General features: G+C 35.8%; 1 protein-coding gene across 1 annotated transcript in view; it reads left to right on the top strand.

Moving 5' to 3' along the window:
* The window catches only part of LOC145998320 (uncharacterized), a 40498-nt gene that overhangs the window by 11838 nt on the left and 12599 nt on the right, over positions 1-16061 (top strand). The window contains exons 2-11 of the mRNA XM_083134748.1: positions 205-462; positions 1382-1533; positions 2954-3206; positions 5136-5283; positions 8701-8807; positions 9253-9355; positions 9872-9942; positions 11373-11474; positions 14862-15077; positions 15603-15637. Coding sequence (XP_082990874.1) covers positions 205-462; positions 1382-1533; positions 2954-3206; positions 5136-5283; positions 8701-8807; positions 9253-9355; positions 9872-9942; positions 11373-11474; positions 14862-15077; positions 15603-15637 — 1445 coding nt within the window. The remainder of the gene's footprint in view (positions 1-204; positions 463-1381; positions 1534-2953; positions 3207-5135; positions 5284-8700; positions 8808-9252; positions 9356-9871; positions 9943-11372; positions 11475-14861; positions 15078-15602; positions 15638-16061) is intronic.

The raw sequence follows: 16061 nt of genomic DNA, 5'->3' as shown, positions 1-16061 counted from the left end.
CGAAGCAGATCTATGTATGGTCTACTACCCCTACTTTTAAAATTTTGGCAGGTTAAAACTTGCCGACTGCAAATTACATCCAGTAGACCTACTATGCTTACAATATGCTCCAATTGTTTTGGTGGAATCTGAGAGGAGCTTCTCCATGCAGAAGTCTTGACTAGCAGACAGTGGACATTTATGCATTTCATTTCTTGTTTCTAGCTTTGGAGGACTTATGACCAATCAGATTTCATCTACTGGGATCCACACTGCTATGATGTGCCCCTTGAGTATGACGCACTTCATGATCATTCAATGAAGAGCTATTTTACGAAAAAAGTTGTCAAGGATGTTCTGAGGAAAAATGGTCTAATTAATGAAAATGGCGATGTTCTCTGCTCACTAAAACAATATAATGAATACAGACGCTACCTAAAGAGGATTTATTTGGAATACCTCAGCAAAGTTCGCAATTATATGGTATGTATGTGACAATTTATATATTTTTGAAAATTTTCTTAACTGAGAGATAGCATCCTCCGCGACACTTCAAGTGAGTCCAGATTTTGAAGAATCTTCTGGACTTGATTTGGATAGAACACAACACAACTCTTTCTTGTTGTGCGTAGTATACTGTAACTCATATTTGTACATTGGCAGATTTAGCAGGACACGTACATCCCCCCCCCCACCCTCTCTCTAAAAATGATGACTAAGTATCATTAAAAGTGATGATAACATTTTATCCCAAGGAGAAACAAAAAAAAAAAAAGAAAGATTTCCAAGTGTTTGCATGTTTGTTGTCTACTTGAGACATACATTAAGCATAAGATATTTATTGAAACTTTGATAGCATGGAGCGACAAGTGAATATTCTTGCATCATTGTGAATTTGGGAAGTTTTTTGAAAAGAGGAATAAAATAAATATGAAATGTTTTTGTTTTTTTCCACTTAATTTTGCTGTGGACAGTGCATGAGAGCATATAATCAAACACAACTGTTGCCATTTCTTTTGTAAACAACCCTTCTGAAGTCACTCTTTAGTTCAAAGTTACTAGCAAGACTAACAACATTGGTGATAAATTGCATAACTTGATAAAATATAAAGAAAAACCCATATACTTTATTTTGATGGTGCCTCTGTTATCATTATACTCTTCACATAACAGTTTTTCTAACGACATAAAATAATATGATATTGTAAAACCTGAATTTGTGCTGCAGTGATACATATATACAGAATAGGAAGCTCATGACATCAAAATGAGACCTCAATGAGCAAAATATTATTAGGAAAGGATGTCCTTTGCGTGCTGTGAAATTTGATCAATGTTGCATGACACACCCTGTATGATTTCAATAAATAAATAAAAAAATAAAAAAAGCTCTTTCCTGTAGGATGAAATAGAAAGAGAAAAGTTGATGCTGAGGGAAGCGGAGAAACATGCTGAAAGAGAGAGGGAAGTTTTGAGGCAAAATGCACTTCTAGAGGAAAAATCCCATTTTACACGTCTGACGGTAATGAAAGAAAGATACGAAAAGGAGCAGAGGTAAGTTATCATTATTAGCATAGCCAGGTACATTTAAGTATTGTAAGAAATGGTTACAAGTAAATATATAATAATACATTTTGTGTGTAATTAGTTACTTAGCAAGTTACCTTTTCGTCAATTGCATCTACTTCATCAATCTTTATCGTCATGTGGAAGGTTCAGATCTGGGTGACAAAAACAGAACTGTCCTGAATACAGTTTTTGGAAACAAAATAGCAAATGATGCATAATTGAGGGACTTTAATTGCACAACTATTCATCATCAGTCATTGGTTTCTTTTCATTTATTTCAGCTTTAAATTCATTGTATAGAGTGTAACAATTCAGAATGGTCATAATAATACATTACAATCATTGGTTGCTTGCTTGAGTTTGTTTCAAGTCCACTTTGTGCAAAGATAGGTTAATCAGGACTTGACCTACAGTTTAAAGAGGGATCCGAAAACACTGTGCAATGTGCCCACACCCGGTATTGAACCTGACCCCTTGATTAAATACTTGATAAATACTAGGGATGGGACGATATGAAATTTTGGCCGATACCGATAAAGTACCGATATAAAATTTACCGATACCGATAACCGATATTCTACCGATCCGATATAAAATTAGAAATGGTCCTGGAAGAACCTGAAAGGTTCATTGACCTCCTTAAAAATATGTGTTTCAAAGTGACTGCAGTGCAAGAGAAATTGCATATTTAGACATTTACTTTTTAAAAAAGTAGGGCATGGAGATTATCCATAAAAATTACAACAAAAATGGCATAATTTTGCACTAAACTATCAGATATTTACCGATACACCGATATGCCTATATTGGCCGATACCGATAGAGTACTGATTAATCGGTCCCATCCCTAATAAATACATCAAAATGATTGAACATAATAAGTGTTTTTGAAAATACTAAGAGATAATAAATAAGATATAATTTAATTTGAAGGAAACAATAATTACCATCAAACAATTTAACATACTGCATTTATGTCCATTACAAATATATACACATCCCTCCCTGATAGTGCAGTGATAGCGTTGTTGCCTTGTAATCAAGGGGTCCCGGTGGAGGCACATAGTGGTTCGGATACCACTTTAAACTGTAAGTCCAGACTCGATTAGCCTTACCGTACATAAAGTGGACTTAAAACACCAAACCAACCATTACAAATGCATGTATAATTACAGTCAAGGACACCTCGTGTTTACATTCAGTAAGGTCATTGCAATGCAGAAATGACTCTGACTACAATAAACAATACTTTATTTAAATATACACCTGCAAAGTTATGATGAGGTATTATCATTGTTGAGTTTTGTAATTTTAATGAATTTCTAATTTTCTAGGTAGTACTTGTGTTAACAGTTTTGAGCCTATTCACTAATACAGATTTGGTAATGTAATTCTTGATTTGCAGGTTGCGGAAGAAGTGGCAAAGGTCAGCTGAAATGCAGGAAAGACAGGTGCAGGAGAAAAAGGACTCGGCAAAGGCTTTAAAAGAAGCGAGAGATGCAAGGAATGCCAAAGTGAGACAGCGTCAACTTAATGCAATTGAAATAGAGCGCCACAAGAAGGTTGTGTTTCTCAAACGTCTTCGTCAGACTGATATGGATTTGAAGAGCAGACACGAACGAGACGAAACGCAGAGGAAATTACATGTGCAAATAAAGGTATTGAACAGTACATTAAATTATATTTTTGTTGGTTGATCTTTCTTGTCCTGTTTAATTTCCCTATGATACGCGAGTTGGGGGCGTGATGCTGATCACATTACCCCCACTCACGACCGGATCAAGAAAGTGTTGGGCGTTACCCCCACACCCCCTATACGCCTTCATGGCGTGGTGCTATGCACAGGGGAACACTTTACCTTTTTTTTACCTTTTACGCGAGTTGAAATTTAATAGGACAACAGTCACAGAAAGTACATTCTTTTGATTTTACAAATTTCAGATAAACCTCTACCCTTTGTCAGACTGGAAAGTTCATTAACAAGTCAAAATAAAAGATTAAGACACAGATAAAATTGATGTAAAATAGTATTATTTCTCTTGTGCACAGTTTTTACAAGCACACAAACAGTTTTTGATGTGGAGTGAAGGGGTGACTCTTTCCGAAGGCATCCAAATGTCAACCTCATTTCCTCATAGTACATTCTGCACTGCATTTTTCAGACTAACGAGTCTCTGGTGTCTGGACCCATGGCCAGTATAATCCTTTATTGGACTTTGTTGTGTGTTGTCCATATGTGTTTGTGAGTGTAATCTCTTTCATCTTATCACCATTCATACTCACCTTTGCGATTACCCAAAATTGGCAAAAAAAACCAAGTAAAATAAACTAATCAATCGTTCAATCAACAATTTTTGATGTAATGTTTTGGAAGAACACACACTCCCTTTATCAGACATTTATTCTTGTTTAATTAATCAAACAATGCTAAATGTCTGATGAAAGGAGCGTGTGTTCTCCTGAAATGTTATATTAAAATTTATGTTTAAATGCTTGTTAAGACCGTAAACTTCAAAAGAAGTAATTCTGCAATGCAAGCAATTCATATAAGAAAAAAAAAGTCTGAAATAAGTTAGAAGGTATAAAAACTTTATTCAAGATTGCATTGGTTGAGTGGTGAGCCATTTCCTGCTCTTTAAGAAAGTAAGACTGTTACATCGCCCACCAATTTGAGTTTTCTTCAACATTTAAAATTGATTTAGCTATTAGAATAGCTTACTGCCGCACAAAGGGGCACCATTAACCTATTGAATAGTTACTGAAACTTTGAGGTGGTGTAAGGGGGGACCCTTTGTGAATTGCCTTCCACATAGTACACCTTGGACCATGTATTGCAGACTAGTAAGTCTCTGACATCTGGACTCACGGCCAGTATAATCCTCCGTGCACCTTGTGTTATGTGCTGTCCTTGAGTGTTTGTGATTGTATTGTCATCCATTTCACATAATCACCATTCATCCTTATCTTACTGATTACGCCAAATGTGGCAGAAAAGCGAAGTAAAACAAAGCAAATCAGTGAAACCTTGAGGTTCAACCGAGGATTGAGCCTGCGTTTACAGCATTCTATACTAATACTCAATTGCTGGAGGATGACACTTAATTGTCTCATTTCTAAAGGCTGGTACAGTCAACGAAATGTTAGAGAATACTTGGAATAGGCATAGCACACACACACACACACAGAGGTATCCAAATAGTGGAATTTTGATTGCAACCAGAGGTTGCCTTGGTAGCCCCTTGGCATAGACCTAGGTGGAGCCACAAAAACTTAACATACAGGGAAAATGAACCATCATGCCACTTGTACATTAATTGATTGCAGTCGACAAGCAAGTGTTCTCAGGATATCAACCAGTTTAGCCTTGTGTTGTCTCTTTTTTGTTCCATGCAGATTACTCTAATTTTCATGAACATTTTTTTTCCCCTTGAAGACATACTGTTAGTAGTGACATACATGGTTTCTGGTGTTTATCAGTGGCCCTGGGACAGATGCACTGATGCCACCCTCATACTTTTATTTGGTTTTCCAAGTACTGTAGTAGTTCCTTCTTTGATAAATTCTATTAATTTGTTCTTGTATTGTAGGCACAACAACATTGGGATCAAAAAGTTAAGAGCCTGAAAGAAATGTTAGAGAATAACAACAGTTTACTTGAAGCAGAACAGGAAAGACTGGAGAAAAAGATTGAGGAAAGGGAATGCAAATTAGCCAAAGAAGCTAAGAGGGCTGAAGGTAATTGAAATAAAAGAGCTTTGAACATGGTACTTTATATTTCATGTTATTTGACCCTTCCAAAATGGTAACATGATATAGCCTTGTTTTCATGATAGAAAAACACTAAATATGCTGACCAAGGCACATTCAGATGGCACCTTCACATGTTTTTGTGTCTAGACCAGCAATTCTCAGTGTGCTCTGCATAGCCCTTTGGCTCCTCAAGATCTCTGCAGGGGCTTCGTGATGTTTTCTGTGAAAAATCAATCTGTGCCTATTTAGCCGACATATTCACAAGAATGAATTAATTTAACCTGGGTCTGCAAGGAAAGCATGCTACTGCTTTTATGGCATCTGACAAAATTCATTCTTTCGAGAAGAAGGTGTAGTTCTGGGCTGAATGTTTTCAAACCGTAAGCTTGGTAGCTTTCCAGCAGTCAAGAACTTCGTGGGGTGTTGTTACTTGAGGTTTTTTGTTTTAAGTCCCCTTTATGCACAGATAGGCTAATCGGGACTGGATCTACTGTTTAAAGTTAGATCTGAACCACTATGTGCTTCCACGATATAAGGACTATAATGACTTCCTGGAAAAACTTGAAAGAAGCATCAGTGAATCGGGCCAGATTCTTGAAGATTTCACTTTGCACCTGCAAGAAATAAGGACCCTTGAAGTGCTTCCAAAATGCAGTGCACGAGAATTTCAAAATTATGCTTAGGTAAAGATAAGCCTCACAGCCTGACTGCACATGAATATGAAAATGTTATTGATCTGACATAAACTACCATTGGGTGAATTTTATGCAGTAACATGAGACTGCAACTCTTCTCCATAGAACCGTATTTGAAAGAATTTTGTAAGGAGAAGAAACGGGTGCACTCCCCACATTGAGGTCAGTAATGAAAACTCTTTTTTCTTACGAATGCTTAGCATGCAGTTCTAAGAGCATTTTCTTCGATACAATATTATGCAATACTTGATTTTTTTTAAACCTAGATGCCTAAAATATCAGAGACACTTAAAATCAATACTTTTCAATGTAATTCCCGAATTCTCATTGGCTGTAAAAATACAATTTTTCTCCAACAGGCATAGAAAATAAAATGGGGGTTCCGTGGCATGATCTTTGGGGTGAAAAGGGTTCTGCTGTTTGAAAAGTTTTAGAACCGCTAGTGTAGACCATTTGTCTGTCTATAGGGGTAGACAAAATTTAAAATAATTCAGGTGCCAGCCCAATTTTCCTAGAAGCCAGTTTTTTTTTGTGGGGAAGGGGGGTTGCAAATATGGGCTAAGAAAGCCATAAATATAAAGCTACACATTTTGAAATGTGATCTTAAAACATTTACCTCTAATTATTTAATTAATTAATACAAGATTTGATTGAAAGTAATTAATTCTTGTGGCATAGTAGCCTTCCTAAGGAAAGTTTAACCAGTAACAGCATCAATAACTATGTAATATAGGATTGCCAACTCTACCTTATCAAGTGGTTCGGATCCCACTTTAAACTGTAGGTCCAGTCCCGATTAGCCTTACTGTGCATAAAGTGGACTTAAAACAGCAACTCTACCTTATCAGCATTTCCCCCCATTTCATGAAATTATTCCTCCCAGATGTGCAACACATTTATTTATCTTAAACCACTACCCAGAAATAACAACAACAAAAAAAAAAGCAGAAAGAAAGTTTTTGGTGAAATAAAGGATACTGGACTAACATGCGTAATAATATCAACTAGAAGGCTCATTCAATATATAACCAGAAATATGTTGTAACAAATATTTATTACAAGCACCAAAAGAACTACAGTACTATGTTTCAGCATAGTCCCCCCTCCCCCTAGTTCAATGCACCTATGCCAGCACTTGAAAAGGGCTCTGATTCCACAGGAAGAATATTGTTTTGGACACATGTGTAACCACTCATGCACCGCTGACTGGACTTCGTCGTCATTCTGGAACCTTGATCCATTTAGTACATCTTTCAGTGGGCCAAAGGTGTGTAAATCGGAAGGTGCGAGATCGGGCGAATTTGGAGGATGGGGTAAGCACTCAAACTTTAGGTCCTCGATGGTAGACAACGTGACACTGGCAGTGTGTGGCCTCGCATTGTCATGGAGCAAAGCACACCAGTGGACACCAGACCACGTCGTCTCTGCAGAATGGCTGGTTTCAGTTTTTGGTATCAGTATGTCATGACTGATATGGTGGGCTGATCCTACACTTATTTCCATGTGGGAAGCAATTTCACTGACAGTAATACGTCGGTTCTCCCGCATTAAGTCCTTCACTTGAGACTGCAGTGACAGAGCGACTTGGACGTGGAGAATCTTCAATACTGGGTATGCCCTGTTTGAACTTCTCAGCCCACTCGTACACTTGTGATCGATTCATACAGAATCACTGTACTGAACTGTCATGCGGCGATGAATTTCTATCGTTTCACACCTTCACTCAACAAGTATTTCACGACACTTCGCTGCTCCAGCTTGGAGCACTCCTGTAAGGGTACCACCATCTTGTGTAACTGTTTCCCAGTGTCCCATGCACGAGACAGGCATGCCAGCCCCAGCTATGAATAGCTTATAGATGCCTTCACAAAATAACAAACATATAACAATCACGGTTGTATTTTAGATTTTTTTATACTGCTTTTCCGGTTATTTATTGAATGCACCTTGTATTATATAAATCTATCACAAGGAAATGGAGCCCTCTACAGAAAATTTGATTTCATATTGGAATCTGCAACAAAAACCCTAAAGTTATTCATTTAACAAAATCACTGTCAACTAGAATAATCTAAAGACATTAAATAGTCCACACCCGTTCATTTAGAAGGTTCAAGAGAACCTGCTAATTTTCCATCATGTAAGGTTCAGAATTGCGTTGTTACTAAAAATGATGTCCTGATAGTAGATTCAGTTAAAGGTGAAATTGAGAGGTACAGTAATATTTTCCAACTTGCATTAAATGTTTGCCATTTATTCAGAATGGTACAGTAATGTTCAAATGACTCAATTGATCGAATTAAATAGAAAGAGTTTCTAGATTCAACAGGTGTGTCCAATATCAGTTACATCAGTACTTACTGGATATGGGTAAAAATTACATATCAGTAAAGTGTACATATATATATATATATATATATATATATATATATATATATATATATATGTACACTTTACTGATATGTAATTTTTATATATACACACCATTTTACACATTAGAATTATTGCAGTAAATTTTGTTCTCTACATCGTGATATTTTTATTAAAGCACATTCTTACTATTATTTTTTCTATTATTGGATGTAGAAGCTTTACTCAGTCACACATTTAACATCTATTAGATAGTTTCATGGTGGATTGTTTCAGTGGCCACCAAAATTAGTAGAATAACTACAATAGAGTAACAATATACATTATTGCATTTCAGAGTTATTGCAGCAAATAAAGGAGTATGAAGCTAAAAAGAGAAGCGGAGAGGAGAAAAAGAAAATAAGAGCTCTAATTAAAGTAATATCACAGGCATGGTTAGCAAAAGTAAGTAAAATAGTAAAGTTTTTAACCACACACACACATACACACACACAAAAATTAAATCTGTGAATATAAAAATTGTAGGTCCACCTTATACATTCATAGGCTTTATATAGTGCTAATATTACAACACAATATGGTAGTCTGAATTGCAGTACAGCCTAATCACATTGTTGCTTGAGAAATTGATATTTCTTAATTTGAAACTTACGAAATGCTTTATATTGCATAGTAATCCACTAAAGTTTACAATTTGGACCATCTGAACCAGCTTTGTTTGATTTTAACAAAACGGAAAGAAAAGAACAGATTTTCTGCTATGTCTTGTTTAGTAATAAAACACATCTTCCAGTGGACACTTTTTCTGATCATGATGATGTAAACATAATATATGCAAAATAGTGACTTTACATGTCAGTATAATTTGAGAATTTTTCGTGAATTTTAGGCGAGAGCAATGCAAGAACAGTCTACGAAACCTCAGAGTTTATGGAACCTGGAAACTATATTACAAGAAACTCTCTCTGGATTCAAGGTGTTTAAACCTGGAGGTAGGTGCCACCGCGGGTGAGAATTCCGTGAATTTTAACCATTGATTGGCAGTTAATGATTAGCAGCCAATTTTGAAAAGTTTATAAAATTGCTACTGTTACTTAAAATAGGCTAAAAGTCTCAGACATGTACCTTATGTTTGGTTCTTTAGAGATTAGAAGACTAATGGCAAAACATTAGGAAGGTTATAAGGTAAGGAAATGTTCAAATAAGATAAAAATCCTTGCTCAAAATTGAAGGTGAAAGTAGGGGTGGAGGGTCAGTAGGGTCTGGTGCCTCTAACTTACCAACAGACTTCCCTCACGTGCAAGGGAGTCAATTATTTTCAATTTACAAGTTTGGGAATATATCAATTTGTAAATAAAATACAACTTGGATCCCTACCTCTCTTTTCTGTACCAAAAATAAAATAGTTATGACTTGTAATGCTCTAATAATTGTCCATTTTGTTAAGTATTTGTATGCACGCAAACCGTTATTGTCAATATACGTATATTTGATTTCCTTTATTTTAGCTCGAATACTTGCTGTTATTCAGGAAGCAAAGATGAAACAGAAAATGGAAGAAGAAGCTTCAAAACCAGATGTAAGTGTTTTGCATCATGTGGCTAATGTTTAATGTTGTTAAGATCTGCCAGACAAATTATTATCGATTATCTCGGCTTTTTCTCTTTTGTAGAAGGGTTCAGAATTAGCCTCTGACATTTAGGTGATACTTGAGAAATGCATAATATTTAGGTGTGATTTGGGACGAATTCATAACATTTAGTTGCCAAGAGTAACAACTACCAAGTGTGATTCAATAGCAAGGCATCAAATTCTAAATTTAGTGCATATGAGACATATTTCTGGCCTTACCAGGAATAAAATTAATACAATATAAATTTATTAAAAATATTCCTTTATTTTTGCAGTAAAGTGATTCTTCTAAGGTGAAATCTTTAGGTCAGAAGAAAACTTCAAAAATATCTAGAAATATGTTTCGGGGGGGTCTGAACCAAGTGTCTCAGGAATAGTAATAATAATAATATTTAATTTAAAATAATTAAATTATATCAAATTAATACTAATTACAATACATAAATTAATATTATATTATTATTAGAAGATTAGGTAAAAAGTCTAAATAAAAAAAGAGATATAACAGCGCATATTCATTATGTAGCTTACCTGTAGTTAAAATCGGAATAATTTACATAAAAACAAGTGCCCTGGCAATGAAATTAATGTCAAATCGATGAATAATTTAATATTTATTGAATAACAAAAATGATATTACATGTAGTTGGAAAAAAGTAAGTTTCTGATTAATATTTTATGCATATTATTTTCAGTAGTAGTGTACATAAATCTTGTTTGTAATGCCATTCAAAGCCGTATGATCCCAATATAATCCTTGCCTTCTAAAAAGTTCAGAGGAAATTAATAACCATAGATTACGCAACAAATGTTAATTTTAATTTTCGTACTTTGTCAGTCTTTTGGGGGTTCCGGACCCCTGGACCCCCCCTAAATATGTCCTTCCTGTCCTTCAAAGCCATATGATCCAAATATAATGCTTGTCTTCCAATAAGTTCACAGGAAATTATACAACAAATGCTAAACAAGTAATTTTCATTTAATGTTCATACTAAGTAAGTCTTTCAGGTGGGGGGAGGGGGATCCGAACCCCCAAAATACATCCTTTCTGTTCTTCAAAGCCATATGATCCCAATATAATCCTTGTCTTCTAATAAGTTCAGAGGAAATTATACAACAAAGGCTAAACGTATATATTTTTCATTACTTAATTTTAGTACTTGATAAGTCTTTCGGAGAGGGGGCAGGGGACAATGACTAGGGCTCCCTGTTAGTGCATTAGTGTATTTAAAAAAAACAAAAAACAGTTGCATTCCTGATGGGCTAGATAGCTACTTGGATTCTATTAGATCTAGTCAGAACTAGCCCTACCTGTGCATTACTTGCGACCTTGTCAAATAATGGCATATTTACATGTCCATTTTTTTTTTCCCACAGGGTGATGGTTTTTGGTCAGGTGGTGCTGCAGGTTCCGGTGATGAACGTATGAGAAATATTGCATTTGATGGAGTAAAGAACTTAGTAACCAGAGCTAAAGATGTGAGTAGTAGGAATAATATTGTATTTATACGTGTTGCATACAGTGGGACTCACTTTTTACATCAATCTTGGTCATGAGTAGACCTTGGATTTTAGTTTTTAACCTACTCTTTTCCTTTACAGGTATGTAAGAAATAATAAGTTATGTCAACATTTCGTTAAAAAATGCAACAACTGATGAAGTTTCGTAGTACCTAAAAACCTATTTTGCTTGTTAGAACCTATTTTAGGTTTATGCACCTAAATCAAGCCTTTTTTTAGGTTTTTATATATTTTTAAAGGTTTTACAGGAATTTCATGTCGCACAGAGGCATTTGCTTTGTTTGGTCACGAAACAATTCAATGACGAACGTGTTTACAACGTACTCTCTGTCGAGTTCTCTTCCTCCAAGTCCATGGTGATTTTTCAAAGCTCTAAACAGAGCAAAATGTCTGGTGCCACCGTGCCACTGTTACCTGTACAATTCGAAGTGGTCTGATCTGTGTGGTCTTGCTCACTTTCACGTCACTTCGGTGCTTTGTGGCATTCACGCCTTGCAAACTAACATTTCAGCATTGAAGTTTGCACCACCGACTATGTTTTTGTTGAAAGATTATTTTCAGCATATACCTAAGTTGATCCTCACAGACAAAATTGCAGAGTTTCAATGTGGATAACATGAAAGAAGATTTTTGTCTAACTATGCGGCGAAGAGTGGATTTTAATAGCAAATTTCCAATGGTAAGTTCTGCCATCACTATAGGGTTAGGCAACACACATAACATTATGCAAGATAGTGCGTATTCCAGGATATTTCATTGCTGGGGTGACTATACCTAATCAGTATTTTCAGGAATATTAAACTGTTTTCAGTTTTTTTGAATCTACTTCAAGATTTTTCAAGCCTAACAAGTTTTTTAGGACCTATTTTAGGATTTTTAGAACCTGTTTTAGGGCTTTTCGAACCTATTTTAGGATTTTTAGAGTCTATTTTATGAACCTAAAAATTCGAGGTCTAAACATGAGGCTATTCCATCCATGTCATCAGCTCATGTTTCAACCCAAGAGGTAGATAAGCAATGTAGCATAACCAGAATGGAAATAGGTTTGATAATATAAATATAATAATAATAAAGACTAAGGGCAACACATTATAATGAACTCTGAAATTTTTTCACAGTATATGATCACTTCTTACTATTATTCAACAGCTATAGATCAATGACAACACTCCTCAAGGTCCTAAAGTCAGAGTTTGCACTTAGCTCTAGAAGGCACATGGTTGTTATGCTGCAAGAATACATATTCTTCCGAAGTGCACCATAAAGCAAGATGTAAACCAATAGTCTGTGAGATTTTCTCTTCAGAAAAAGCAGTGTAGAAACTTAAAAAAATGTCAACTCTTGAGAAAATATTTTTTTTACCCTTACTTTAAAATGCTTCAAAATTTTCGCATGCTAAGGAAAATTTCCCTCAAATTACCATATTTCTTCAAATCCAAGATATCACCGAATGTAAGGACACCTTAATTATTGCTTCAGCTTTTGAGAAGAAGAAAAATACTACTAATTTAAGTTACACAGTGTTCTTGAAGGTTCACATAACCACTTTTTGTACATGTATTACTATTGCGGAAATTCTGGTGTGGAGACTGAGAATTAATTTTTTTGGAGGAGGCAATTCAATATTAACAGTAAGTCTAAAATTGGCATGGAAATTTTGGTGGTAGGATTGAGTATGAAATTTAAAGGGGGAGATAGAAAGCTCTTGATAAAGTGTTAAATCTTAGATTGTCAAGGGATTTCTGTAGTGGAGAGAGAGTTCGAACATTACATTTTGGAAACTGTATTTAGCGAAGGCATCCACATGTTTTCGACCCCGAATGTGCCAAAGGAAAAGCTGGAAAAGGAAAAGACTAAATATCTCTGATCTTAAGAAAATATTGACACCCCATTAAATTAATATTCTTCAAAGTCTGCAAAGAAATGGATGTAAAAATTTTCTTACTCGCTTCGCTCACAATCATTTGTTGCTAAAATGTGTGTTTGCCGCTTTCATGAGATGAATATGAAGTTTTTATACTAAAGTTGCGTTACAAGACAAGTGATATTCTCGATTGATTGATTTGTTGTTTTAAGTTCACTTTATGCACTCTAAGGTTAATCGGGACTAAACCTACAGTATAAAGTGGGATCCACGCGATATTCTCGATTATGATGAACGATTTTTGGGGTGGTCTTGAGTGAGTCCTGTTTAGGGAGGAGGAGCAGATCAATTATAATGTTCAGTAAAGCTAAGGAAAAAGTTACTTTTGGTAGACATGCTGTCATAATTACATTTTTTGTGGGGATTACGATATGGTTTAAGGGCACGAATGATATGGTTTGGGGGCGATGCATGACATAATTTTTTTGGGGGTGCACCATTGGCCTTGGGGGGGATGAACACCCCTGTCGCTCTCCACATGTTTTTTTATTAGTTGTGGTTGTGTTGTTAGCTTGAAAAAGTTCTGGGAGACCAGAACGAAACATCGCAGCAAAAATCAAATAAAAACCATTAAGAATAACTGTTAGATTATTTTGCATGTAAGTTACACAGATTGTACTGGTAATAATGGTACTTTATTTGAACAATACGGTACTGTTACATTTACATTATTGTTACATTCACATTCACAATACTACCATTGCTATTAGAATTTATATTTACCATTTGAACAATAACAGCACATTACACTATATTACACTAATAATAATAATCCGTTGCGCAACAGCCCATGAAGGGCCTAGGCATACCTACCGACTGCCGGTCTCCCTCCCACACTTTCCTTCGTCACCTCTAAGCGTGGAGATCTTCAACCAGTATTGGAATAGTCGGGGGGTCAGCCCGACGTATCCCCAGCCGTTATAGTAGGTCTTCTCGACCGGATTACGCTCACTCACTCGGAGCTCCCCAATTTCCTCACGATGGTGGGTTGCCACCGGCCCTATACGTAGGCCGAATAAATTCCGACCAGAGCCGGATTCGAACCTACGCCATCCCGCAGCGAACGATCTCAAGACGAGTGAACGCCTTAACCCGCTCGACTACGGAGGAGGACCTTATTACACTAATGCTGTGGTATATTTATGCATATAAACTCGAATCCAAGTTGAACCTAATTTTTCAGCATCTAAAAACAGAAAAAGAGGTATGCCGTAGATTCGAAGAAATATGGTCTAACATGCTACTGTTAATCTTGTCGCAATGAACTTTCGTAAAGTCACCTTCATTACAAACATTTGCCTTGCGATCTGGAACATTTTGATTTTATAAGTATCTTATTAGAAATTCATGCATTTTTTTTAAAAAATAAGGATTTTTGCATGTGCATGAATATTATGTAACAGATGTGCGTTTCTCCGTAGGTATGTAAGGAGAGAGTATCTGCTAAGAGAAGGCAATCAAGCTCACTCCAAATGGCCTCAGGTTCAAGGTTTGGATCAAGAGGCGAATCAATAGATGCTGACATGAGGGAGTTGCTTAGTTCTCTAGAAGCACTCCAAAAGGCACGGAAAGCATCTGTTGACAGCAAAGGTCACCAAAGAAGACTGTCATCCTGCTTGAAAACCAGAACTGAAGGGGTAATTTGATTTATATTAATTCATATTTTGTAATAAACATAATTAATATTTTGTAATAAACAAATCGATACAAATAATGGTTCGTTGAACATCCTGTGACATTCATTAGCTCAATTCTCTTAATGCATATAAATTATTCATCCACTTTGTGAGATGTAGGATGCACAAGTATTTCCCAGCGTATTGTCCATTACTATTTTCATTAATTTTTTCTTGCATCCTATTTGTTTCTGAGAATGTATCTTTCCTTATGTTGCTGCACACGTTATCAACAACTTGCTCGGCATCTGGATTCAATCCTTGAAATTCTCATTGCGTAAAACAGAGAGATTAAACACTGTGATGAACAAAATAATTAAATTTTACTGTAAGAATTATTATTATTATTATTATTATTATTATTATTAGCTTTGAAATTATGGAAATTTTGCCTTTAGGAACCTGATATTATACTTGAATTTTATCTATGTCTTAAGAGTAACTACCTTGATTGCCTATCACATAATTTTTCTCTGTATTTTTCAGGAGGGCAGTGCAACCTTTAGGCGTACAAGTGTCAGGTAAGTACTGTACTTTAAAATCTAAAACTTATATAAACCTTGAATCCTAACAGTGCCTTGAGAAAGGGCAGTCAGCAGTTTTTTTTTTCCAACTTCAATATTTTACGATGTTTACATTGTATCATACTCATAGCTGATGGGGTCCCAGGTTCAATACCTGGTGGAAGCACATAGTGGCTTGGATCCCACTTTTTAAACTGTAGGTCCAGTTCCAATTAGCCTATCTGTGCATAAAAGTTGACTTAAAATGGAACTCATAGCTGATGCCACACTCTCATCCCTCTGGCTACGCAGTGTAAGGCACTTCTTACAATTAGAGTATTATCACAAGAAGTGCATATACCTGATTACAACCTTCCAAACTGATCTTTTTGAAGCTGCAATGTAGGGATGTGCCGAAGCCGATTACAGACGTATGAAAATC

This window comes from Lepisma saccharinum, chromosome 1 (genome assembly GCF_977018435.1).
Source record: "Lepisma saccharinum chromosome 1, izLepSacc3.1, whole genome shotgun sequence".
Lineage (NCBI taxonomy): Eukaryota > Metazoa > Arthropoda > Insecta > Zygentoma > Lepismatidae > Lepisma > Lepisma saccharinum.
Note: the sequence above shows the minus strand (reverse complement) of the source record. Positions and strands in the feature narration are given on the sequence as shown.